Genomic DNA, 27,113 nt, shown 5'->3' with positions numbered 1-27,113 from the left:
CAAGGTTTTTGGCTTTAGAGCTTCACGTTGAACACAATGTTATGTGCAGGCATTTACACTTATTGGCTTGTCTTATTTGGATACACTTGTACTTGGTTTTGTTGTGAGCTATCCTAAGGGACTTGTGCATACTGGATTGCTTTGTTCACCTCCAATTGCTATATTTAGTGTCAATTTTATTCTCTTTAAACTGTGAGCTCAATTATAGGTGTAAATATAAAAGAAACTAGTTAAACTCATCCCTAAGATTGTCTAAGGTTCTCCTAAAGTAGGCTGCTATTACACTAGTCCTTCGTTAGAGCTGTATTTTCTGGACATTTCTGGAGACCCGTTCCATTATCATAAAATAGATCCTAATCATAAAAGACAAAATTCAAAGAGAAATACTTGACCACCTTCTACAGGTTGTTATATTCCTTTCAGTGAAAGGCAATTGTAGTTCTCCAAATTAGGACAGATAGGATAGATAGGATAGTTAGGATGTTAGGATAGATCCCATGGGTTTGACCTCCCTCTTCAATATTGGAGCTTTCAGCAGTGCAGGCTTTGAGCCACAGCAGGCTGACAGCAGTTGCAGAAACCTTTTGTTATTTATTCTGTGGCCTCATTCAGAAGGGTGAGTACAAACAGATCACATTCAAAGTGCTGATGCATGTTGCCGCTTAGCGGGTGCCAATTTTGTTCATAAATACCTACACTTCGACTTGCTGTTTCTATTACCTACAAAGCCATTTTTCAGCAATTGATAGAAATATTGGCAGAAACGTTTCTCCATCTCCTAAGTCCACCCCACCTTATATCACAGATGCAAGGACGCTTTTACCACTGCAATTGAGGCTTGTTCTGTCAGAATTCTCAGAAGCGTGGCATCCTCCCGAATGCTAGCAAACTTAAATGCAAGGCCAAACAAGGAACTTAAATCAATAATTGTAGAGGAGTTTGAGTTATCTCAGTGAACGTAGAATAGGGAGTAGATTGATAGGGACTAGGGAAGTACACTTTTTAACGGAGGGTGTTTTGGGTTTTTGTTTTGTTTTGTTTTTTAATGGAGTCTTTCTTTGAGACTGGAATAAGATTATTAATTAGAAAGCTTCTATAGACAAAACTAATGCTCTGCTTTAATTTTTTTCCTCACTTATTATCAAAAAAATTTTTGGCTTCCTTTTATTAAAGAACACTTTTGATCCCATTTGTCACTTAACTGTTACTGTTTGCATCCTTTCTTCCAGGCCCTAAAATTTCCTGAAAAGGTTATTTAATAAATTGCTACTTCAAACATGCAACAAAATTTTGCCATATTTTGCTTTTGGTCCTTGTCTTGGCAGTTTGGCTATTTCACTTGAGTTCTCCCACTCTCTCCACCTTCCTGTATTCCCCTTGCTGCCTTTCCCATTAAACCCAGTGTCATGTACTGTACTACTTTACAGTTTTATGAGCTCATGGTTGCATTAGAGAAGAATATACATCAGCATAAAACTGTCTTTTCATTTCTTAAATGTTAGCCTTGAGTAGAAGTATGGAAATACAGTAATAAAGTATAGAATATACAAATGACAAACACTTCTCTGGCCCCCTTCCTGCTATGCAGAACAAACTGTTCTGACTTTATTGGAGGGAATGTAATGACTGTGTGTATAAGGACACAAGATAGATTCAAGTATCTATTGAATGTCTGACCTTATGTTATAAGGGTTATAAATACATAAATAGGATCATTTAATAAATATTGTATAGCGACCCTAGGTCAAGTATAATGCTAGTTAGATAACATTTAAGAGAAAACTAATGAAGTTTAATTCAGTATCCTTGGCGTGCAGTTTGACTAAACACGAAATTCTTTCTTGTAAAGCACAAAATAAATTAAAGGACACTTTTAAAAACTTGAGTAAAATGAAATAGTGCAGGCTTCATTAGACATGTTTGGAGATGCATTTGTTCCAGTTTTGTTTTGAAATGCTTTCTGTTAGCATTTTCAAACATGACAGAATTTAATACTTTATTAACACTTTAGTATAAAGACTTGTGCATTAAATGTGATGTTCATGTGAAGCTAGAATTGAGCAAACAGAACTTCGAATGTAAAAACAAAGTCCAAACACCTGAGAACTTGTCTACAGCAGTCTGGCTGCTCAGATGCACCTTCTGTATTTCTTTTAGGTTCTTGTATTTTATTTATGGTGCTGCTCAAGTCTCATTTTTAACATGCAATTGTGAGAGTTTAGCGGTGCGTAGAGGAGAGTGTTGGGAGTAGTACTTATGGATGCAATTTTACCTTTTTAAATGAGCAAACTTGTTGGAGTAGTCTTGTAGATGTTTTAAAAGACCAAAATCTTAGTTTTCAGTAATTGTTGTTGTATGATTAAATGATAAATAACTTGCCACTCTGTTTGGATTTTTTTCCATGAAACATGGCTTAAAGCTTAGTAACAAAACAAAGAGTGTATCTGGTGTCTAGAGCTCTGTGTGTGCTGCTGGCTTTCTATAAACTACCTAAAATTTGTTTATAAACTACTTTTTATAAACTACCTTGAAGCAAATAAGCATGAATACTGTGCCAGTTAAAGATCTAAAATTATTTTAGAAGGGAGGGTAGAGAGGCTGAACAGGCAGGGGGTTGTGTGTGTATGTATATATTTAAATACCTTATTGGAACACCCCCAACATCTGAAACCTGAGTTAGTTCTCCCTTCCTTTGACCGTATACACGGTGGAATTGGTGAAGACTTAAGAGTGCTCCCTCTCAGCTGGGAGCTCTCCCTCAGGGATTAGTAACTTGAGGTTTGAAGAACAGCTAGCTAAAGATGGAGGTGGTCGTGAAAACAGCTAGGTTGAGCATGTGTGTTGTAACAGTGCCGCCACTGCTGCTGTGTGTTATTAGTGAGCAAGAATGTCTGAGCATATTCAGTCCCCAGATGGGTTCTCTGGGCTTCTGGCCTGGCATGGGAAGCATCCGGGGAGTCAAAATGAGTTGCTACAAACCCCAAGGGCAGGGGTGTTTTTTGCTGTTCCCCACCACCCCCTGCCCCCCCCCCCCCCCCGAAATAGTCTCCAGCTGTATGTTTTATATTCTTTAGGTTTCAGTATCATTTTTAGATACAATTCTGATAGGTGGAATTTCCAGCTGTTTGTATTCTTTCTTATGCATGCTAACTTCATGCAGTAGATTGTGGCTAAGGAGAAACAGGTGTCAAAGTCTCTTCTAGCCAATTGATGAAACTCTAACTAAAGGTGGAATAGCTCAGTTTTTGTCATCTTATGAGCCTGACCAGGATTTCCCCTCTTGTATACAAGTTTATCAAGCTTTTCATTTCTTCCTTTGGGGCAGAATTTGTCTTGTGCCTGATAAAACTCTGGAGGAACTGATCTGCAAGGAATCAAGCAAGTATAGCACAAAACTTTGATTTATAAAATCGAAAAGATTGTAGATCTTTGCCATTTGTTTAAAAGGTCTAAGCTAGTATGAGGTTTTACTTTGCACTGTCTGTGTGAGATTTAAGTACTCTAGCTCTGATTGCTTGTTCAAAAACATTATTCTAGGCTGGCATTCCAGATCCACCAAACATGTCTGAAGAATTAATCCGAATGAAAGCTAAAGAACGCCACTTCCTAGAGCAATTATTGGATGGAAAAAAACTGGAAAACTATAAAATTCCAGTACCAATCAAAGCAGAGCTCAGAAAATATCAGCAGGTAACAACTCGCGCTTTTATTTTAAAAACAGTAAGTTCCAATCTGATGGGATTTTATGGAAGAGCAGGAGTTCATGTTTTCTTTTTTAATCTGAACGGTATACATTTGTCCTTTCCCTCTGTAAAGGGGGACCCTCCCTGTGTAAAGAAGGAGTTAAGTAAAAATTTCCTTTATGCCGATTTCTCTAGATTCTGCTCCTTTTCTCAGGGAATGACCAATGGGCTGTGTTTTACTTGACTGGGGCACTTCACAACTGCAGGGCCGGGCTTGGTTGTGCTGTTTGGCATTTGTTAGGTTTCTCCCTTTATTCCTCTTCGATTTGAGTGAATGAGCTGTAGTGGATGCATTTATGGTAGTCTTTAGATTTTTGCCACTTATGGACAGGTCCTGAGTAGTAGTTATGTACACCTGTAACTGCATTTTGGGAATGTGTTATGTGAAGAGTCTGGAGTGGGGGAAGTGAAGTCATAGTTTGGCAATGATGGATTTGAAGGGAAGCTTAGCTAGGAAGACTAGTTTTTAATTCCTCTGAGACAGTTTTTTTAACTCTTGTTTCAGGACGGAGTAAACTGGTTGGCATTTCTCAATAAATACAAACTTCATGGAATTCTCTGTGATGATATGGGTTTAGGAAAAACTTTACAATCCATTTGTATTCTTGCAGGAGATCATTGCCTCAGGTAAGCTTAAACAAATAACATTCTAGCTTAAGAACTTCTAAAGACAGGTTTTTGAGGAAAAAAATTAACATGTTCTAATATTCTTAAAGGGCTCAAGAATATGCAAGAACAAAACTGGTGGACAGTGTTCCTCTTCCCTCCTTGGTAGTGTGCCCTCCCACACTTACAGGACACTGGGTGGATGAAGTGGGAAAATTTTGCTCAAAAGAGTATCTTAATCCTTTGCATTATACAGGACCTCCTACTGAAAGAGCAAGGTAACGCAGTTTGCATTTATCACTTAAAGTATCGCCCAAACAACTTCACAGTTCATTTCACTACTGAAGCATAGTTTATGGGCATGGTAAAACTTATACCTTTAAAGACTGAAATAAAAACATGCATGTAAGGAACACTTCAGCTATGTGTTTTCCTCTTTTTTTTTTTTTCCCCTAAGATTACAACACCAGGTGAAAAGACACAATCTCATAGTGGCTTCATATGATGTTGTGAGAAATGACATTGATTTCTTCAGGTAAGAGTTGGTCTGTTTTCTGAGGTTTTTAATAGTCTTTGGAATTTTTGATGCTACTTCAGTCTATGTTCTTATTTCTAGAAATATTAAGTTTAATTACTGCATTCTTGATGAAGGCCATGTAATAAAAAATGGAAAGACAAAATTGTCAAAAGCAGTAAAACAGCTGACTGCCAATTACAGGATAATTCTTTCTGGGACACCAATCCAGGTAAACTGCTGTCCTTTTTTCTTCTTTTTTTCTTCCTTTCTCCCCCAGGGAGTTGGGCAAGTAGTAGAAAACAAGCAAGGGAGGTCTTTCGCAGTCAAATTTATTGTATTTATCAGAGTTGTTTTGTTCAGAGTACAGCTTGTAAAATAAGCCTTTCCTTACTAAATGCTTGAAACTGTCTTTTTCCTTCCTCTCTGTGCCTATATGCAGGGAAATGGGTACAGGATCCATGGTGCTAATGGGGCTGAAAAGTTCCAAATGAGAGTTTCTCTACCACTTTTTTGCTTTTAAATAGCAGGCAGGGAAGGGGCGAGAGCATTTTCTTATGCTTCACGCTAGTGAAGTTAGCAGTAATTTTGACTTTTAAGAACTTTAGATTTTTGGGCTTCCTCCTATTATGACTTGTCTCTGGAGTATCTGTCTAATCTAGGACTGAGCCCACTGGAGTTCTCCTGGGTTTTATTGTCCAGAAGAACTTGGGGTGTGCCCGAAGACATCGGACACAGTAGAAAGTCCATTTATGTGTTACTGTTCACACATCTTCCTGTAACTTAGGGTGATGAAAGACCCACTGAGTTCCAGGTGTTCAAAATTTTTTTTGGTGTCTGTGGCATTTTACAAGTAGTGTTGAATGTATGGGAATGTTCCTGATGATTTGGAACAATTAATTAGTTTTGAAAATAATTTAACAAATGTTTCTTTTATGTTCAGAACAACGTCTTAGAGTTGTGGTCATTGTTTGACTTCCTTATGCCAGGATTTTTGGGTACTGAACGCCAGTTTGCAGCTCGTTATGGCAAACCAATATTGGCAAGTAGAGATGCCCGAAGCTCCAGTCGTGAACAAGAGGCTGGTAAGGATCAAACTGCAAATCTTTTTCTTGTCTCTTTCCTTTAATTGAGAACTCCTAGTGAATATAGTAAGCGTGGTCAGTATTAGTATATCAGATATATTCTGTGCTGAATATTTCAAAGTAATTATTCTCTCTGAAGTACTTACTGTTTCTGTTCCTTCCACTAGGCGTTCTTGCAATGGAAGCACTGCACCGCCAAGTTCTGCCATTCCTGTTAAGGAGAATGAAAGAGGATGTACTGCAAGATCTTCCACCCAAAATTATTCAAGACTATTACTGTATTCTCAGTCCTTTACAGGTATGAGTAAGAAATGGCTGTTTTTCAGCACAGTTAAGACCACAAAGGAGCCACTTGCAGCTGTGTATTCCTGGGTCAATTTAATGTCAGCCTTGACATTGTCCAGGGCTTCAGAACAGAAATTTTTTTCGTTTAAAAACTAATTTCAGGATGGTAGTAACAGAACATTTCCTTGGCTTAATTTCTGGCATGTTTCTACAAGTCATCTGCAAATTCTTAAATACTCTCTAAGCTGAAAGAAAATAACTTGCAATTGATTCTACCATTAAAGTTGATCTTGTGCTACATATAGCTTTCTTGATTTAAGATGATTCAGAATTTGAACTTGGAACTAATTTTTAAAAATATCTAGTTCTCTTATCTTTCTCTTGGGGAAAACACATACTCAATTGTTTATCTGGTGCCTAATCTACAGGTTCAGCTTTATGAAGACTTTGCCAAGTCTCGTGCCAAATGTGATATTGATGAAACAGTTTCTTCAATTTCGCTGACTGAAGAAACTGAAAAACCAAAGTTGAAAGCTACTGGTCATGTATTTCAGGTAGACTTCTTCAGTAATTTTTACTGCTTTGTTCATTTATTTCTGTTAATGATATTTCTTGGTTTAATTAAAACTGAAGACTAAAAGAATTAGCTTGTTTATACAGTTGTGGCTGTATTAAGTGAAATACTCATGGCTTTGAATCACCCTGTCTGGAAGGTGATGTAGAGGTATTACGCTCAAATTATATTTTCATGTCTTAACAGTGATATAAAACTACTAAATCTTTTTAATAATATGTTCTGCTCAACTAGCATTCAGCTGTTTTGTGAATCTCATACTACTCAAATTAGAATTGACTATCAGAAGTGCAAAACATCAAAACTAGAGGGAAAAAATCTTGATCGTATCAGTTGTTACAGTGCAGAATTAAGATTCTAAAAGTAGCATGAACAGAAGAGTTTACGAAGGTTCATGGTCTTGTAAAATTTGCAAGTTAAGTCTTGGTACTTGGAGGCAATAATTATCTGAAAGGCTCTGCAGAGCTCCTGCAGCAGGAACCAAGATTATTATAATCCTAACAGTTGCTGGCTTTCAGTTTGAAATACTGTGGTGGGGCTTTTGCTGCTTTGTTTTAAGGCATGACTCTATTTGAATGAAAATCAAAGTCTAACTTGTGGAATGTGGCCACGTGGCCTCCATGCTTGGGATCAATTTTGTTCTCCCCATTTCTGCAGCTACATTGTTGCTAACCATTTCTCTGAACGTCTTTTTCTAAATAACTGCAGGCATTGCAATATTTACGGAAGCTATGCAACCATCCAGCATTAGTGTTAACAACTCAGCATCCAGAACATAAAAGAATTACAGAACAACTTGCGGCCCATAATTCATCCCTTCGAGATATCCAGCATGCACCTAAACTGTCTGCTTTAAAACAAGTAAGTAGACTTGCATGTTGCACCCTAAACTTCATAAATGCGTGTCTCTACTGATGTTATGGTTTGGAAGGTTTTATTTAAGACTCTACCAATTTGAAAACCTACCTTAAAATGTGGCAGCTGAAACAAAGTACAAGTTTCTTGCTTTTTTCTTCTATTCTCCTGTATCTGAAGAAACTCAGACTGGGTGGGGGAGGACACAAGCTTGCATCAACAGGCTTTTCTCTCTCTAATTTGGGGGATGATGGTGTTTACATAATTTTGCTGCCTTGTCAAAAACTTTTTTACTGTTTTTTATTCGTCTCTCTCCTTACAGGAAAACTTTTCTCCTATTTATTACACAGATTATTAGCTTTATGAAGTTAGATTGCATTACAGATATAAATTCTCTTGTAGATTAAACAAGATGAAAAAAATTCTTTATCAAATTTAAAATTCTTTGTAGTTTGACAGTGGAGTCAAACTTCCTGCTGTGCTTTTTTGAGTGACCATCACTTACAGACTTTTTTCCTGTAACTTAATGTTTTTTTTCTTTAGACTTTAGACAGTCCATCAATGTCAATATTTACATGAAAGCTATTGTTATTTTGACAACACACTTCAATGTTTTTTCTACTTTAAGCTGCTGCTAGACTGTGGTTTGGGGAACAGTGGATCTTCAGAGAGTGGCACTGAAGCTGTTGTGGCCCAGCACAGAATACTTATCTTCTGTCAGCTCAAGAGCATGCTGGATATAGTGGAGCATGACCTTCTCAAACCTCATTTGCCCTCAGTTACATATTTACGATTAGACGGCAGCATACCTGCTGGTCAGAGGCATTCCATTGTGTCACGGTAAGCTTGTCCCCTCGTGGCCAATATAAGGCCAACTATAATGAACTATATTACTTATATGGCACAAAATTATTCCTGTCTCATGGGACATTTTATATATATGGAAATACAAAATTTAGTAAATATGACTGATGTAGACTGATGTGACTGACTGTCAGATCATCACTGTGTAACTTAGTTTAAATCACTTGAATATATAAAAGCTTATTAGCAGAAGACTCTATCAGAACTGAAGTACTGCGTGTTTTTGAAAGTTAAGTATGTCTCTTTAAAAACATAGTATGTTATGGTTGATGAAGAAAATAGTAAGTAGTTGGTCTTCCTGTATTACTTTACTTACTAAAGACAGTACCAAATTGCAAACAAAATTTGAATATTTGGGTACTCCTATGACAACTGGCACATGAAGAGCTTTATGTTAAAAGACAAATGCATTAACTTAGTGTTTGTGCTATCCATTGTTCATCATGCTGATCCTGGAGATGATTACAGTTTTATTTTGCAGTCTTTGCTCTTCTCTCTGGTTATATCAGAGGATCTTAACTTTCTTTTAAGACAATGTATCCCTTGTTGGAGGAAGAATCCTTTAAAAAAGGAAAAAAAAAATGAGTCAGAGCAAATAAAAATAACTTATGATATGTGAACATATCTACTGTTCTGCTGTAGTATGTTCCTTGACATGTGGACCTGGATCCTTGGAAGCTTAATTCTTACTGAAAGAGGAATTAGACACAAATGTCATTATTTAGCTAGAACAAATGAGAAGACTGAAGTGTCCGAGAACTTGCAGGGGTTTTTGGTGCAAAATGCCACCAGCAGTGTTATTAGCTGAAGCATAAAATTACTATAGATTTCCTTAACCACCAAACCAGGCTGCCATAGTGTGTCTCTCTTCCCTGACCATAGTATGTAGTATTTCTGAGAAGACAAAACTTACCAAGGTTTAGGATAGGGAAGAAACTGGCAAAATATGGTACTTTGCATTTTCAGTGTGCTGCTGCTTTTGGGTAGTCATGTATAAAATAAGTGGACAGCAGGTGGGAAGAGTTACCTGCATACATACACAACTAAAAATACCATCAGTTAGTTAGTTTAGTGCTGCAATAACTGCTCCTTTTTCTCCCCCTTGGTACTTTTTATTTTTCATACTCATGATGTCCTGAGGATCAGGTTAATTCAGACACACTAACCATAGAAAAATTATGAACCGTGCTCTCTTGTGATGATTTAACAAGGCCAAAGTAACTGTAATTGTGCCTTTCCTAGGAATCTTGCCTAGTTCATATGCACATGTCATCTAGCTTTGGCCAACCAAACATCTGTTTTCCAGGCTGTTCAGTGGGCATCTAGCTTAGAGTCCCTCAAACCATTTGGGGGGGGGGGGAGGGGAAAGCTGGCCTATTCAGAGAGGATGTTTCATTCTGTTGCTAGAGTCCAAATGCTCTGTTCATATTCCCTTGTACTTTTGCCCCAAACTGTGGGATGCCTCCCTGTCAGACACTTCTAAGTACCTCCAGAACTGGAGAGAAAATGGCTGATCCCATCAGGTTGGGATCCTTGGCAATCTGGTAAAACTAAGGCGATTGCACTGTGGTCCCAACATAATTTATGAAGTTAACACTATGAAGGTCTTGGTCCCACAGGAAAGCAAAACTGCAAGCAGCTGTAGCCTGTGCCCTGTCTTGTCATTAACTGTGTTAAGAAGTAAATCTGAACCTTGGTGTTCGTGGCATGTATTAATATAAGAAAATAAACATTAATTTTAACTTTCATGATGAAAGCTGGAAAACAATTTTAAGGAAATGTATAACTTTGTTCATTTGTGACTAAGATGTATTTAACTTTGGGACCAACTGTAAAATTTTTATCACATTTTTTTCCTTCTAGTGGGCAGAAGTCCTAGAGGTGCTGCAAGCTAGTGTCCATTTAGGAGTTAGTAACTTAGTAATTAATTCCTTAATGCTTTTATACCTTTTATTAGTATATCAGCTACTGTTGAATACTACAACAGGAGAACTTCAAAGCAATTTTGAAATTACAGTATTTAATGAATTTTATCATGCTTGACTTCCTTTTCCATTCTTAACTGCAGGTTTAATAATGACCCATCTATAGATGTTCTTTTGCTTACCACACATGTTGGTGGATTGGGACTTAACTTAACAGGGGCTGATACAGTAGTCTTTGTGGAACATGACTGGAACCCAATGAGAGACCTGCAAGCCATGGATCGGGCACATCGTATTGGACAGGTGAAAAACTCTTAATTTCCCATAAGCTTTCTTACTGAACTCCTGCTGCTTTGAACTTGGATAGGGTTATGTGCATGTAATACAAGTGACCTTCTGTAGTTTCCACTTACTTTTCATTCCTGCTGGTTGTGTGTCATTTTGGGTTTTTCATTATTGTCTGCAAATGTCAGATGTTGAAGGGTCTGTTTTCTTATCTGATCCCCAAACTTGGTGTGCCTGTGCCTCTCCCATCCTCTGTATGTCCTGAGCTGCTGAGGAGAGGCCAGGAAGAATAATCCTTCAATAGAGAAAGAGATGCAACTGAGACAAGAAAATGAAGGGAAGCCCCACAGGACTGTTGCCTGGATAGGGGAAGAGTGACAGCTTCTACAGTCTCTCACTCCAAAGGTGTACAGGGCAGCTAACTTCTAACTCCTCAAGCACAGACAGAATTGCAGCTGGCCTCTGCCATATGCTGGCACAGTCTCATACTCATTCTTCTTACCTAGTATCAACCAAACTTAGTATGCTTATTGAAGGGTAACTCCAAGCCAAACTGCTACTGGGCTGTCTGCAATGAACAATAAAAGGTTATGCCTTCTGGAATATTTAAGATGCTTTTTTTCTAAATGTTACTACTTTTTTTTCTTCCCCCCAGAAACGTGTTGTTAATGTATATCGCCTGATAACTAGGGGAACTCTGGAGGAGAAGATTATGGGTCTTCAGAAGTTCAAAATGAATATTGCAAATACAGTGATTAGCCAAGAAAATACTAGCCTACAAAGCATGGGAACAGAACAGCTTCTTGATCTGTTCACTCTTGACAAGGTAAAGAACCATCTGTGCAAAAAAAAAAAACAAAAAAAAAACCCAAAAAACCTAAAAATAGACAATAACTTCAGGGAAAAGCTTTGCTTTGAGATGTGAAACTTAATCAGATGAACACTTGAAGTGGAATGATGAACTGTAGGCAGCTCCTGGAAAAACAGGGGGAAGGGAAGTGATATTTTCCAAAATTAATCATCAGACTGAGAATTCTGTAGCAATGATACATAAAGGGAAGCTAAGAATAAGTGGTCATGATCAGTAAGTATTTCTGAAAAAGTTTTTATTAAGTGTGTGTGTGTATGTATCTGTGTGTATATGTATGCTGGTTTTTTATTTGGTGGTGTTTTGTCCTTTTTTCTGAAGGATGGAAAAACTGAAAAAGCAGATACCTCTACCTCTTCTGGGAAAGCATCAATGAAATCAGTACTCGAAAACCTTGGAGAACTATGGGATCAAGAGCAGTATGACACTGAATACAGTCTTGAAAACTTTATGCATTCATTAAAGTAACCATCATATATTCTTAATACAACTGCTGCTAGTTCACGTATTTTTCTGCTGATATTCAGCAAACTTCAAAGCATATATAGTGAACCGTTAGCTTAATGTGTAAATAGACTTATTGAAAGAAGAATCTTCAAAAGACTGGCACTCAATAGTGTCACCTGTTTCACTGGGGAGTTACTCTGTCTTAAACATTTGCACTGTATAAAAGAACTTTAAATGTAAACATTGTGAGGTGGTTTCAGTTTTACTTGTTCTGAACAGCTGCAAATTCTTACTGGGTAGAGGAATAAAACAAGGCAGGTTTTTACATGTTAACAAGTGTTACTTCTGTTTGAAACAAGTCCACCATTATTTCTTTCTTTATCTAGAAGTTTTGTACAGATGTTTCAGTGAGTACTTCAGGTTGTCCAGTGTACATTTTTTTCTTTTAAACAAAACTTGCTTTTAAGATGTATTAAAAAAAAAGTTTCAACTTAAACTTTCATTCAGATCATTTCAGGACTTGCATCACCAGAGGCAAAGCCTAGAAGCCTTGAAAATGTTGACTAAATGGCACTAGGTATGTGTACCCACCTTTGTATATTAAATATAAATACATTATGCTCTTCAGTCTTTTGACATCATCTTGAGAGAACAGTTGACTTGAACTTTTTAATGTAATGAGTTATACAGGTAATGGTCTATTTGAGGCCATGTTTGCATCCTGTTAACAGGGGTGTACTTTTTTAATTTATCTATAAGGCTAAAGTATAGCCACTTTGAGAGATGCATGTATTCAGTATGTTTCAATTCTATATTTTTTTGTAACTAAAAAAAAAAAAATTAAATATAGAGACAGACATTTTCCAGAAGTAGATTTTACACTGTCTAGGATTCTAAAATCCGTGCTAAAGTGACTGTTTACTAAACTAATGCATGATTTAAAACTTAAAGGAATGGGGAGGATTTTTTTTTAGGAAAACATATACATAGAAATACCTACATTCAGTTTGAGGGAATTCAATAGTTGAAATCATGTAACAAAGATAGTAAAGGACTTTATAGCAGTGAGTGAGAATAATATGGCTGTATATTAAGCAGCTTTTTATAAAAGGGAGGCAGTAGTAAAAGTGTGTTTCTAGATGTGCATATGTACCAGTATATGCACTTTTATAAATATTAAATTATAGATAACTTACAGCGGTTGTCTGAATACACAGAATATATGTATAAATATAAAATCTAAGGTTTGTAGCCTGCTGTGTGCTTAAGCATCAGAGCTTAAAAACCACCAGAGACCTCAACTATGTAAAATAAGATTGTTTTAAAACAAAAAATATATATAAATCAAGACTGTTCTGCAGCATTGGAGATGAATTCATGTCACATTTCAGTAGTTATGAACTGCCATACTGTAACTAAATTAGCATTCCATGAAAATAAACAAAACTGGGAGTATGTAACTTGTATGTTGTGTATGTCCACGTTAGTTTTTCTGTAGAGAACATTTTTCCCTGTAGCTGAACAGGTAAAGGACTAATGCTTTGGGGAATTACAGCTGGATTACTAGCACTACATTACTTCACTTTAACTGCATGTCACCTTCATCATTCATGCACAGAGTATTTCTGTAGTACTTTCAACTCTGATAATCCAAGGGGTAGATGTAGGATGGGGCTTGCTGTTCTGCAAGCAGACAAATTATCATGTGTGAATACTAGGTAACTTAAGGTAACTTGGTGCAGTAATCTGGTGATAGTGCCCAGAAATAAGATATTTGAATAAAGAAGCTTTTATTTAGTAATAAAACCATTGCATATGTTGTTCTTCCAGAGTTTTATTGGTTGCAGTAGTTGGAAAATGTTGACTCCTGCAATGCTCCCATTGGAAAAGAAATATACAGCTAAGCTGCAGTTTCATAGGACTGCTTTAAAGTAGTTAGTTACTGCACTGAGGTTGCTATGCAACCATAATACTCTTAGTGATGGCTTTCTTAGATATGACATTAGAAGGACTCCTGCACCTAGAAAGTGCAGGGAAGCAGGGGAAAAACAGAATAATCATTTCAGGATTATTAGGTGTACATACTGATCTTAAGCGTTCTGTGAATTAATGCTGTCAAAATGGAAATCAGCAGGAACACAGCACTAAGTCTGTATATACAACACTTTTAGTTATCTTAATATTTGACTAAGAGGTTAGCTGTGATTTCTAAGCAAGCAGATTTAGCCTGGTCTGGCTTGCAGTGCAGAGTATTTTCAGTGCACCAACTGGATTCCTTTACAATGAAACTAAAGCAAGAGATACACTCAGAATGCCTCCGAATGCACTCAGCCTGTTTAATGGGTATTCAAATATATCGGAATGTCAGGTTCTCGGCATCAATTGTTTTGCCCTGTAGCTCTGATCCTATTGCAGTATTGTATTTGCTAATGAAAACACAGCCTAAACCTTGAATCAGCTGCAATTTTGATCATGTTGCAGGCCCCAGAAAAGTACAGTGAGCAGAACCATGTATGCCCAAAGTTTGGCAAATGGAGGCAACTTTCTTTGAAGTTTTAGTTTATTTCTGTTCTTTAGTGGCATCAAAAGAACACTAACAGTCACCAAAGCTGGGCCTCCAGAAAATGATGTAGTCCCAGATCCAAAGTTTGCTTATTTCTGAAAACTAAGCACCCCTTACTAGCTGCTGCATTCTGGGCAAGAGGAACTGTTCTGAAATAACTGTATGGGTAATGCTGCTTTTCAGTCAGACTTTATTCTATGACTTGAAACTAAATGGAAAAACCCTTTTCTGCAAAGTCTGCATACAGATGCTTTCTGAAATGTCTATCATACTTGTAAACTGAGAATTCAATCTGACAAGTCTGTCTTTTTCCATGTGTGTTGTCTTTATAGCCCACCTCAGTAAGAAGCTGCTTTCTTTCTGCTATTATAGTTAAGTATACTACTCTATCCTGTTCTGCAGCGCTTTTGGAGAGTGGTATTACTAATTTCAAACTTGCCAAAATAAAAAGCTAAAGATTCTAGGTGTGATTTTAATTTAGTCATGATAGCTTAACTCATTTGTTTAGTCTTTTCCCTTAGCCCCTAACACTAGATGCCTCTAGAAACTTCTGTTTCATCTTAGAACTACCACATTTAAAGACAAAAGCTGTTGTTTCCAAAAAAGAGAATACTATGGCTTCAGCTTGATCTCTAGTAACAAAGGCTATCTGCTGTGTCCGGGTCAAGAAGGATGCTCTAAAAGTAATGACTTGCTTACTATTCCTACAGGATTTTTTTCCCCCTGAATTGGAATAAAGTCCTAAACTGACTGACTGAAGCTCTCCTTTGTGCACAGCTCCTGAAGAAAATTTTTGGGTTGAGATTCACATAAGAAAAGTCATAGTTCTGTACTTTGAGGCAGCAACTTTTTGTTTCTGAAAGCAACATCAGAAGAGAAAAAGATTTTCTGTTTAAAAAGCCCACTATAAGCAGTGGTTTAGCAGAAACTAAATAGCGTAAGATGCTAACCTTACTAAGCTCCTATTTTCATCGAGAACTTCTCCAGGTTGATTAAACCCAACCTAGAACGATTTACTGGGTTGCAAACTTCTTCCCATAACAAAGCTTGCTTCAGTAGGTCCAAATCATCAATCCCTGAGACATGCTCGGAGTGTCTTGTGCTGTTGTGGGAAGCATCTTTCCTGGCACTTTGTATGTGCAACATTGTTGATGTGTGGTATTTTGCTCTGGTGATTTGATTCCCCTAGCCCTCAAAGAAAGGATATGCTAGCTAATCAGGATAAATGTTTTAAGATGGAGCTATAATTCCACACTGAGTTAAGTAGTATCATGCTTTTTGGCCTGACCTGGGAATGGCCAGTGCCAAAATCATAAACTTACCATTAGTGATGACATAGTGGGTTTTTTTTCCTTCCCTCACATCGCTCTACAGGTTACTCATCTTTATAGCATGGTCTCAATTCAAGCAGAAGTAGGACAACTTTAAGAAATGGTGGAGAACTTCTCTGAGGAAAATACTTTCACACATATAAGATTTGATTAACCTGGACAAAAATGGCAAATAATGCAGCATTAAATAGAGCTAGGCATGCAGTGCTAAATATAGTTTTGGCATAGGGAGAGATTTCAAGCGTTTAAAGACCACAGCAATAACTGACTTGGCAGCGGTGATAAAGTGCTTTGTAATCAAAAGCTTTTTCTTTAGTCTAAGCCAAGCATGGGGACAGTTTATAGTAAAAATTAATTCAGCTTTTAAATCATGTTTAAGTAAGTTACTTCAAGGGCAGCTTGCTGAGTATAAGCAAGGTTGTAGAGATGATTCATCTGCATTCTTCAAGGTTTCCCTAACAAGAGACTTGACCTTTGGATTCCTGTGAGAAAATGTATTAGCTGGCTCTTACGTTGTAGTGACTTCACTAGTTCTTTAATATTCTCCTCTACGGTAGATCTGGAGATACCTGTTCAGTTATGCTGTTTATTTCTAAGGCTGACCTACTGTTCAGGGATCAGGCTTTGGTTGCTACTCTGGCAGGCAAAATCAGAGGCAAACCTGGCTGAAGGGGGGGATTCTGCCCAACAAAGAAGATTTCCATTGGTGTGAGGCTGATGAAACTATTCCCCTCCAGGACGATGACAGCACTCCGCAGTGATTTTGGGCCTGCCCCTAGATGGGGGGATCCATTTCTTCCTTGTACAGTGTGCATGTATAGTAAGAGCTTTTTGTTGGCAATAAGGAGGGGAGGTGGGGGGGGGTGTTCAACATGGGAGCACATTTCAAGAAAAGAGTCCACAGATTTAGAGTAAGCCTCCAGTCTTCTCTAAGCCTAATGAACAGAGATCAATAAAAAATAATTTTTTGTTGTTTCTTGGAAGTCAAATCTAACAATACCTTTGATTTAACAGAGACAGTAGAAGATTTGTGCCTGACTCCTATGTATCTTTACTTCTATGTATCTAAGATACATCTCCTATGTATCTTAAATATACTGTGTTGAAATAGATCTCATTTATATATATTTTTTAAAAAAGTCCCTCCCTCAATAGCATGCTGAAACCGTGAAGTATCTCCATTTCTGTAGCTCTCTCCCTTTTCTTTATTAGTTTCATGCAAAATTTAGCAGTTAATCAGAGGTTGGTTACCCTGAGAGTAACAACTGCATGTCCCTGAAACAATCAAAATCTTAAGAATGGCTTTCTGTAAAATTTTTCTTTAATGAAGCCTCTTATCTTCTAAAGAAAAACATTTCAGTAGTCCAATCAGCAATGTGAACCTGCTGAAATACTAAGATCAGTTGTTCAAGTTTGGATGTAACAGCCCCTGCAGTCCTGTACAAAGAGGAAATTATGAACTGTATTTGCCCTTGGTCAGGGTCAGAGAAATATGCTTCTAAGGTGCAAGTGTTTCAGCAACTAAAAGGTATTATTACTATGTTTTATATGAAAAGCTTATGCCTGATGATCTCTGATGAACTCCACAACTGGACATGCTTCCAGCAATTACTGCAGGGAACCATAGTTGTTTTTTAGTACATACAATTATTTATGTATTTGTAAGACATACAACCAGAACCTTGAAATGGCTGTCTGCACCTTTTTTCTTCACACTGCTTGCAAGAAGAACGCACAGCAAAAGGTTTGAAAAGAAACTTACTTTCTACAGAAATATAGAAGAGTTAAACATGGATAAGTGAAGATGAACAAAGACTACTCAGGCACATACACCTCAACATGAGAAATGTAGTTATATGGCCTAAGGTACATAGTCTATCCTAGCACGACTTAATGAAATCTGTTGACCAATCAGAAATTACTCCTAGCTACTGAGATGTGCTCTGATTTGCTCTGAAACAGTTTCTTCAGGGGATAGAGATGACCTACCTTGTCATTTAAAAAAAGAGAGACAGAGAGAACAAGTGCTATCCATTGTAGGAAACAACCTTAGGTGATCTAAGGCATCTCATTTTTGGCTCCTGCTTCTTTTGAAAAAAAACCCCCAGCTCTGTTTTTATTAATTCAGAAAGCTCCTTTTGGTCTTTCCTACTAAGTCTATTGAAGCCCATCAGGATCCTGGGTTTTTTTATGCCAAGCTGCAATAAATATGCAAGAAGACAACACAGTAATTCTAACAGCTGTCCTTTGCCAAGGTTAAGACATCTTTTGTCAGCTTCCTGTACAGACCTAAGGACCCTAACTTGCAACTTTACATCTCAGCTGAAGTTGTACCTAATCAACATTTCATCTGCACAAAATAGCATATGTGAACCAAAACATTCTGACCGCTTAAAAATCTATTGCTTCACTTATCTGTAGAGCTGTGCAATGTATTTTAATTAGATTCAGTACTTTCAGTTTAAATGAGCTTTAAAGAAAATCATTCAGTCAGTCTCATGAGACTCAGTAAAATTAAGATCTCTATTAGCATGGTTGGATGGAGTGAAGAGCAGCAACATAGGAGGAGGGCTATCACTTACAACAGAAGTCTTTGGGAACAATGATTTGTTAATTTTCATAGTCATCAGTATACAAATAGGTCACTGCCATTTATGTCAAGAACCCAAGTTTCATAGGTTGGTCTTTTTACTACTTTTACAAAGGAAGACTAAGCTATGCAGAGTAATGTCACCTCCTCATCTCACAAAGGCTTTATAAAAACTAAGATAACAGATACTATAGTGATTAGCACTAGAAGCAGCCATTAAAAGAAAACAGAACTCCATCTTCAGAGGAAGGTTTGAATTCTGTGCAGTAAGAGGAATGATAAGGGCTTAAGGCCATATTTGACAAATAAGAAAACAAAACATTGATCTCACTAAGCAAACAGGATTAAGGAGGAGGAACTGTGTGTGGTCATAATGTACTTGCACAACAGAGCCAAATTAAGTTTTCTTCTGGCATTTCTTTTCCTCTGAGTGCTTGACCTAAGAAGCTGAATGTACACTATTGAGGAACAGCATGCATAATTTCTTCAACTTTTACCTAGCGCTTTCCAGGCAAGGATATCACAATATTAAAGCTAAAGGTAGGGTTGTTTCATTATGACCATTCAAAAATAATTAGAGTCACATGATGAGGCTACTTCCTCAGTCTTCCATGAAGGCAGGATAAGATGCCCATACCCTGATTAACCAACAAGCATACCAGCCACTGAACTTAAGTTTGAAAATTACTTACTTTCAAGTAAAGAGAAGACAACTATCAAAAACAGGCATTTCAAATACTACTCCTGGGGCTTTATGGGAAAAGACTGAGCTACAAAGTGTCATCTCTACAGACTCTGACAGATTCTTCTGTGATCAGTTAGATCCCTTCCAGTTCGATGAATCCTGTTGCCTCTCCAAGCACTATCACTGCCATGCCAGCCGCATGAGGTGCCGCCTTCAAGTATCCTCACCCAGAACGTCTCATCCTCGCACACCGCTGTAATTCTGCATCAAAGATACAACGGCAGGCTCCAGAGCTAACCCTCAAGACTGGTGCACCACTGATCGCTCTCTGAAATAAACTAGGGGAATGTACAGCTGAATGGGATGAGCAGCTGGTTTTCAGAGGCCGAAGTTAGATGAACAGCCCAAGACTCTCTGAACAAGTTAGCAGATCCGCTACTTACTCTAGCAGGGCTAAGACTGAATTTACACTGACTAAAAATAGCCACTTAAATCCTTTTCAGTATCTGAGTATGTGAAAGACCATGCAAATTCTAATGCTAAATACTGAATATTTCCAGTGGAAGTAAGGAATAGCTGAAAATACAAACTGCTTGAAGCCAGATCATATTAGGGAACTCAAACATGGATTTACAAACTTTGTTATGTTTCCCTCCCCCCCCACCTTAAAAAAGCCACACACTCGAATCATGGCAACTTGAGACACAGTCCTAATCCCCCAAAAGTTCTCTCCTCACTAGAATATTAGAGACCCTAATAGTTTTGGTCTTCTTGTACCACAGAAATTCTTGTATTACTTCTTCGTATTCTCTTTCACGTGGGGTTGTCTCACTAGGCAGGGCTATTTGCAATATTTGCAAATAGCTATTTGCAAATTTGCAAAATCCATTACTAATTTTCCAAGTGTAACTCATCTATCTTGTAAGCCATGCAATAGTATAGACAGTGGAAATAGCCAGCTTCCCTCATCCCAAACACACATACACCTTCTATCCATCGTGAGCTGTAAGTCAAGCCAAGACTGACTACTTGTGCTATTCAACGGATACAAAGCTTTGATAGTGGGCCATTTTTTAGCACTACATCATTTGGGTAGCTAACAAAGCTAAATGTCGAGTATCTGTCATTAATTTAGCATTAACTGATTGCCTAAAGTAAAATTCAGACCAAGATTTGCTAAGTTCTAAGAGGAGAATCCTACATACTAAAGGACTCCCACATACTACTTATTGCTCCATTTCCCTTTCTAAGTGAGGGAAGGAAATATATACAGAGAGTAGCAACTTCAAACCCGTAAATTCAGACTCATGTATGAAAACTGCAGGAACAGGAAGGAAGGGTGGTCTGCCAGAACGGGAAGAAAGGCAGAGTAATGTGCGGGCTGCTGCCAGAGGGCTGTTCCAGCAACACTGTAAATTGAACTAATCTGCAGTTCAGTCACAGACTCAGAAATAGCTGAGCTATCGGAACATGCTGGCCACGTCGCCAATACGCTCCAGTTCCAGGGGCCTTTGCAGGGGCGATGCTGCATTGTTTATGCCAAGTCTATGCCTGCCAGAGATTTCCCGTATGTCAGAGTAATTACACTTCATAGCTTACACAGGCTGGCTGTGTAGATACTCCATCAAGAAAACAGGAATACTTATCAGTAACCAGCAGCAAATAAATTGACTGGTTAGCTGTGGTACATTTTTTGCTACTGATTCTGTATGTTATTTCTTTTTGAATAAATATTTTCCTCTCCAGATGCACATTTTCGTATTCTGACCCTGTCTGGGATTACTCATGCTGCATTTATGGCAATTTCACTATCGCAGCCTGGCATCCTACAAATAAAGAATTCAAATTGAAATCTGTAACTTTAAGCCATGGGTAGAGTTAATGCATTTGTTCAAATGTAACTATTTTCACAAGCTGGTAAACAGAGCTTGAAAAAAAAAGATTGAATTGTATATGATCTCTCTGCTAGAGCAGAAGGCCATTAAAAAGACATCAACCCACTTAGCAACACATTCTAACTCCAGTCTCTCCGTAGAATTGGACCTATTTCAGTTAGGAGGAGCAAAACTGACCCTGTGCTACAAAAACAAGCGTGGCTTCAGGAAGAAGCTTAACTATAGTCTGACCTATTCCTCCACACTGCCAACATCTCCACTTAGCCCAAATTAGGAAACAACTTCAGTGACACTTGCAACTGTTCACCCTCGGTGCCTCTATCTTGCAAGCGTCACCGCTCACAAAAGACGGCAAAGCAAGCTTGTCAACCAAGCTGGAAGTACTGAACTGCTATTTACTGGTCATTCTGGAGCGCTGGATTCCTGTATAAACATAGGCCAAGTTCTTAACTGTGCATAAAGTCAAAACAACTGTATTTATAAGAGACCGCACAGAGGAACATGATGCACACCAACCAAAGCAACAGTCCCATCCCTGCCCAGTGGTGTTTGCCTTTGTTTAGGATTAATTCAACGCTCACCCGTTTAGGCATCCTATCAGTTAAATTACCAGCTCATCTGAGAGTCGGAGAGGACAACAGGGCAGATTTCAGAGTCGATACTCCCGCTTGCTTTGCTGTCCTGATAAGAGCTGCAAGATGTGATCAGCATTTCAGGCGTCTCCTGGCTGGCTCAGCAGTAATTAATTATTGTTTATAAAATGCAGAACTGCGTGTTCTCACAGTTACCTCACTACTTTGGCTGTGCCTGTTCTTACTTACCAGCTGAAACGCAGCACTACGAACAAGGCCGTAAGGGTATAAAAATCCCCTGACGGCTGACATGGGCTCCCCTGGGGTCAGGGAGGGGGAAGGGAGAGGGACACCAGCCGCACAGGCCATCACCCCACTTTCCCTGGCTCGGTCCGGGGTGTTTCTCTGCTCCACAAAATGGTCCTCCACCGAGCAGGACCACGCGTGGTCACAGCTCCTGGAGCCACCACAGCTCCTCTGTGGAAGAGATCTGAGTCCCCTGCCCGACCCTGGTGGTGAGGATGCAGCGGGCTGCCTGCCTCCACCTTCAAAAAGAAAAGAAAAAAAGCCTCAAAATCAGAGTGTACCGGCTTTCTCTTGGCGTTGAAGCTTAAAGCTTATATTCCTTCACCTCCGCCGTGACTCGGAGGAGGCCGCAAACGCTGCCCGCGCCGCCCGGCCGGGCTCAGCCCCTGGATCCTTCCAGAAGGTGGCGGCGGTTCCGCCCCCGCCGCGGGGGGACTGGAGGCTGCCGGCGCGGGCCATCCTGCCTTTGCCCCTCAGGAGCCGCCGATGGAAAAACGTTTTACAGACCCGGGAACGCATGGCGGGCTCGCGGGGGGCCGTCGGGGAGTTCGTCCCCCGCCCCGGCTGTGGCGACGCTGCTTTGGGGCTTCCCGAAAGCGGCGGGGAGCGCGGAGCGGCGCCGGCGCCCAGCGGGGTAAGATGGCGCCGCTGCCCGCCTGCGCGCCGCGCCGGGCCGGGCCGGAGGAGCCGCTGTCCCCCGCCTCGAGTCCGGCAGGAAAGTGCCTAGGGGAAGCTGCTGGCGTTGCCGGTCTGCCGGGGGTTTCTGCTGGCCTGGCGGCCCTGCCGGTGGAGGACGTGCGGCTGGTGACAAGCAGCCCGCGATGGCGGTTGGGCGCTGCTGAAGGGTCCGGAGAGCAGCGCAGTTATTTTAACGTACATTTTGTTGCTGTTTGTTCCTTGAACAGTGAGGATCAACCTGGATTTGAGGCCGAGTTGCATGTCTGATAAAGAGTATTTGCATGTGTTCGTCTGTTCGAGGCATATGCCAGCCCTCAGCGTCTCTAGAGGCCGGGAGGCTTCCTCTGTATTTCATTAGTCTGCAGTTGGTACATCGTACAGCCAGACCCGCATCCATGGCAGAGAGGTATTCTAGGCACTAAATGGCTCTTGCAATTATCGGATGTCTTGATCAGCTTTGCTTTGGCATTTAATCAGCTGCAAAAGCTATTTATTGCCTCATAAACTCCTCTGCAGCAAACATTATCCTTTAATTAATCCCTGAAAATTATTAGGAGTGATGGTGCAGCCTGTTTTTAGCACCATACAGATAAGCTTAGGAGAGTTTGTTGCTGTTTTCCCTTTCATTTTGTGTTTAGACAGTTGTCAGCCTGCCCAGTTGAAGGGTTTGTTAGGACAGGTAGTAGCAATTTAGCAGCATGGCCCAGGTAACAAATACCAGGAAAATCACTGCTGTGAGGATTATTCACAGCTGGGAAACTCAGGAGATGAGTAAAAGTTGAGCTCTAATTTAACTCGCATTAAAATGGGAAAGGCTGTCTAAACACCAAGTGGCTTCAAAATTAAGTGATGTCACAGACTCATTAAAAGATTGGAGACAGCTGCTAATTAGGAGTGTTTGAAGCTGAGGACATAAGAACAGAAGACCTCTCCCATACTGAGAGGATTCAGGTGCATAGTAGCTGTGTGTGTCATAACTTTGTATACATCGGCACTTAAGTTCAAAGCACCTGAGAAACATCAAGATCTGTCTATAACTACAACAACCTCATACCTTAACGTATTCACTAGAATAATTTTTTATAGCATGGATACAAGTTTTTGTTTTTATAACATGGACATGAAGTTTTGTTATTCCCAAATACCCCAACTTCTTCCTTCCCCAGAATCAGAAGTCAGTTTTAAAATAGCACAGTTCACAAAATGACAGATACGTTCGGCATCATGTTTTCAATTTTTTTTTTTTTTTGGCAGTATGAGAACTAGAAATGTAGCTGGAAATTCAAGGATCTTGTGTAAACTTTATGATTTTAGCAGAGCTTTACTGTGGAAAAAAAGCAGGCGCAACCTCCTAAATATGTGAAAGTTGGCAATGCTGAATTCTACCTCATTGCGTCCCATGGGTGACTGATTACAGTTCTTGGGGAAACTGCAGCCATTGCCTGCTTGGAAATGTGATATCTAGAAATAAGGTATTTTCATGTATTTAGTCAGGTTAATTACTGAGCAGCAAAAAGCTGTTGGGATCATGTAATCAGCCAGTTCTCTGCAGACCTCCAGCAAGCGTTTCATCAGCTATGAATTACATTTTAGGAAGTACTTACTGATGCAGAGGTTGTAGTTAAGGTAGTATAGATTTGAGAGAGCACATGAAGCACTGGAGCGGAGATTGCTTTAAGATTGTTGCAACAAATTTCTCCCTCAGCAATTGAAGTTTCAAAAGCAAATTCTGAAAGAAAAAAAAATCTCTTGTGTTTGGGAAATGGAAAAAGAAGAGAAAAATGAAAAGAGATGTTGCCTCCCATGTCTTTTACTGCTTCTTATTTTAGTCATCGCTGGAAAAAAAATCGACCTTGCTCTAATGACACAGCTGCTGGGGAATTTACATCTCCTGTGGCAGGTGTTAATCATGGTGAGACTAAAAAGCAGTTCCACTTCAGTGACTCTTTCTATGTGTTAGTAGGTGGCAACACAGTCAGGACCAAAATTGTGAGAGATTATGTTCTCAGAGATGTATTGAAAATTCCAACCCAATAATTAAGTTTTCTGAAGTAGTCCCTATATGCTGTGTTACTGCTGGAGGTACTCTGCATTGCCTAAACAATGTGTTCTTGCAGTCTGAGTTTCTGAAACATAACTAGAAAAAAAAAGTAGGTGGATTCTGTTAAAATAAAACTTTGGAAGCTAGAAAGTTTAAGACTTTATGTCCCAGGAGGAGGTGTAGTGAGGTGCTGCAGTTTTATGCAATCACCGGTGGTATAATTATCAGCTTTTTGCATTGAGAGGGAATGGAGGGTACACTAACTGATCCGTGGTTCAGAAAAAGCAGGTCTCTACACAAAGTACAGCAGCAGTTCAGTTAGCTTGTTTGGTCCCAGCACTGCACCGATATTGATATTTTCTAGCTGCTTAATTTCTGTTTTCCCATATGCCTGTAAATCTTTCTTTCTGAACAGTTCTATATCTTTGTCTCACTTAAACCAAAGCTGGATGCAGAAATCAGTTGCTTCTCTTCCTATGAGGATGACAGGAGAAGAATATCTGATAAACAGTTGCTGTCTTTCTTGTAGAGCACAGCTTGAGAGCTAGGGGGAAATGGCAGTGCTGGTCCTTCTGTTTTTCTTTTTACTGACAAGGTTGCTTGCTCAGCTATTTTAATGTAAAGGCATGCAAACTCACTTCTGAGTTGCAGGTTATGCTTGCTTCTGTGCGGGACTGCTCTCTATCCCGAGACTGCCACAGCGCAAAGCAATTGCAGTTCCATAAGGAGCAGAGAATGTGAGAGAGGGAGTGTGTGAGAGTATCAGGTAACTGCTCTCATTCTGGTCAAGCATTTAATGTGCTCCTCTATATGTGAGACTATAATTTTGTCTCCTCATCAAGGACTTTTCATGCACTTTTAAGCAAAACCTTCATTGGCTAAAATGCAGAAAAAGTCCTGGTAATGCAACTGACCGGTTACTTACCTGGAGTTCTTTAAAGATCTCCTCTTGACTGTCCAATGCATACAGAAACTAGACAAACAGAAAGGAGTTTGTTTTCCCCAAATTACATCACTTGAGTTTCTATTTAGCTTCTTTTCAGTATAAATTAAAAATATCCTTATTGTTTCAGAAAGATGACGGCATCCTGCCCAGTGGACTGAATAAATGATAATGCGCTCTTATAGCCGTTTGGCCCGCAGTGAGGTAGCCAGCCTTGTTAGCTGCTCTTGTTAGAATAAAGCGGAATAAAAAAGGTCAGTACAGGGGTCAGAGTCATATCCTTTAGAATGTAATGCATCAAATGCACTAATAAGAACAACACTTTGTTATCATTTCTTAAATAGAGTGGTTGGATCAGAGCAATTTGAAGAATAGGAACAGTCCAGCTATGACCTCACCATATTGAGCCTAGAACTTGGCAAGATAAAGAGAAGCTGAGAGCTACTTGAACAGTCTTCTGCATCATTGGATCCAGGCTTGCTCCACCATAAAATCTGTTATGAACAGGAAACTGAAGGTAATGTGTCTTTGTGAGTATTACCAGTAGGGGGGATTGTCTCCTACAGCTCTAGCAGCAGTGCAGTGCAACAGTCAGACAAAGGGCATACTATTATTCATGCTTTATTTGGTACAAACAATGCATTTTAATCTGTCTACCAGAAATCAAGCCAGACTGAGTCATAACTGTTTTGAGCTTGGATGCCTGAATTGTTCCTAGTGTCTGAGCTAGCCTTTTCCTATATCTGCCAATCTGATTTGCAATCCAGAGGGGTTTGTAGTGTTAACGTAAGTACATTGAGTAGGTTTTGACTAATTCAGCCTCAGCTGAAAATGAGTATGTATATAATGGGATATTTTTGAGAAGAAGCCTTTTGTGTTGTACAAAATAGAAGTTTTGTTTGAATGTTGCTATAGTCTTTATTGAACATCATAGCTGTGTCTTTGAAGCATGGACCTATTAAAATTTAGTGCTGGGAATAGGGAGTTGGTTAAAAGAAGAAACAAGTGTAACAGAAATAAACCCAACACAGTCCTACCAAACTGAGATTAGACTTTGAAACTCAGTTCTTCACACGGTGGAAAGAACTAGCAATTAAAGCTTCTTAAGTCCTTGTAGTTGCCAAGTGTCAAAATTAATAGGCACCAACAAATGTTTTCTGCAGTGGAGAAAAGGCAGAGACAGATTTGTTTTTTTCTTTTGAAAAATGGGCTGAGTATATGGATAACAGATATGCAGGTGAGAGTCAATGAATTCCAGATTTGTTGTATGATCTTAGGCAAGTCACTTTTTATTTTTGGTCCTTCTGTTCCTCTTACATGCTCTGTTTCCTTTTGCCTACTTAGACTGAAAGCACTTAAGCACAGAGTCTGTTTCTGTGTTTTATATAACACCAGGCCCAGTAGAGCTCTGCTTTAAGTTGAGGCCCATAGACGCTGAAGAAACATAAATAATTTCAA

At 39.2% G+C, this 27,113-nt stretch overlaps 1 protein-coding gene and 1 long non-coding RNA gene across 4 annotated transcripts in view; both read left to right on the top strand.

Moving 5' to 3' along the window:
- The window catches only part of BTAF1 (B-TFIID TATA-box binding protein associated factor 1), a 58,183-nt gene extending 44,668 nt beyond the window's left edge, over nucleotides 1-13,515 (top strand). For 2 of the 3 annotated variants that reach the window (XM_026094131.2, XM_026094133.2), the window contains 13 exons: nucleotides 3,538-3,690; nucleotides 4,249-4,370; nucleotides 4,460-4,627; nucleotides 4,807-4,884; nucleotides 4,966-5,095; nucleotides 5,807-5,948; nucleotides 6,116-6,246; nucleotides 6,662-6,787; nucleotides 7,516-7,668; nucleotides 8,291-8,502; nucleotides 10,595-10,754; nucleotides 11,392-11,562; nucleotides 11,926-13,515. In XM_026094131.2, coding sequence (XP_025949916.1) covers nucleotides 3,538-3,690; nucleotides 4,249-4,370; nucleotides 4,460-4,627; nucleotides 4,807-4,884; nucleotides 4,966-5,095; nucleotides 5,807-5,948; nucleotides 6,116-6,246; nucleotides 6,662-6,787; nucleotides 7,516-7,668; nucleotides 8,291-8,502; nucleotides 10,595-10,754; nucleotides 11,392-11,562; nucleotides 11,926-12,072 — 1,893 coding nt within the window. In that variant the 3' untranslated portion in view covers nucleotides 12,073-13,515. Of the gene's footprint in view, nucleotides 1-3,537; nucleotides 3,691-4,248; nucleotides 4,371-4,459; nucleotides 4,628-4,806; nucleotides 4,885-4,965; nucleotides 5,096-5,806; nucleotides 5,949-6,115; nucleotides 6,247-6,661; nucleotides 6,788-7,515; nucleotides 7,669-8,290; nucleotides 8,503-10,594; nucleotides 10,755-11,391; nucleotides 11,563-11,925 lie in introns of those variants that run through there. The other variant, XR_010389732.1, reaches the window with a different exon arrangement.
- An 8,917-nt stretch (nucleotides 13,516-22,432) lies between these two features.
- On the top strand, nucleotides 22,433-26,508 carry LOC135328807 (uncharacterized). The gene is made up of 3 exons (XR_010389845.1): nucleotides 22,433-22,627; nucleotides 25,786-25,909; nucleotides 26,000-26,508. It is a non-coding gene; the product is annotated as an uncharacterized LOC135328807 (long non-coding RNA).
- The last annotated feature ends 605 nt before the right edge of the window (nucleotides 26,509-27,113 follow it).

This window comes from Dromaius novaehollandiae, chromosome 6 (assembly GCF_036370855.1).
Source record: "Dromaius novaehollandiae isolate bDroNov1 chromosome 6, bDroNov1.hap1, whole genome shotgun sequence".
NCBI lineage: Eukaryota > Metazoa > Chordata > Aves > Casuariiformes > Dromaiidae > Dromaius > Dromaius novaehollandiae.
This window is presented reverse-complemented; position numbering and strand designations above follow the sequence as displayed.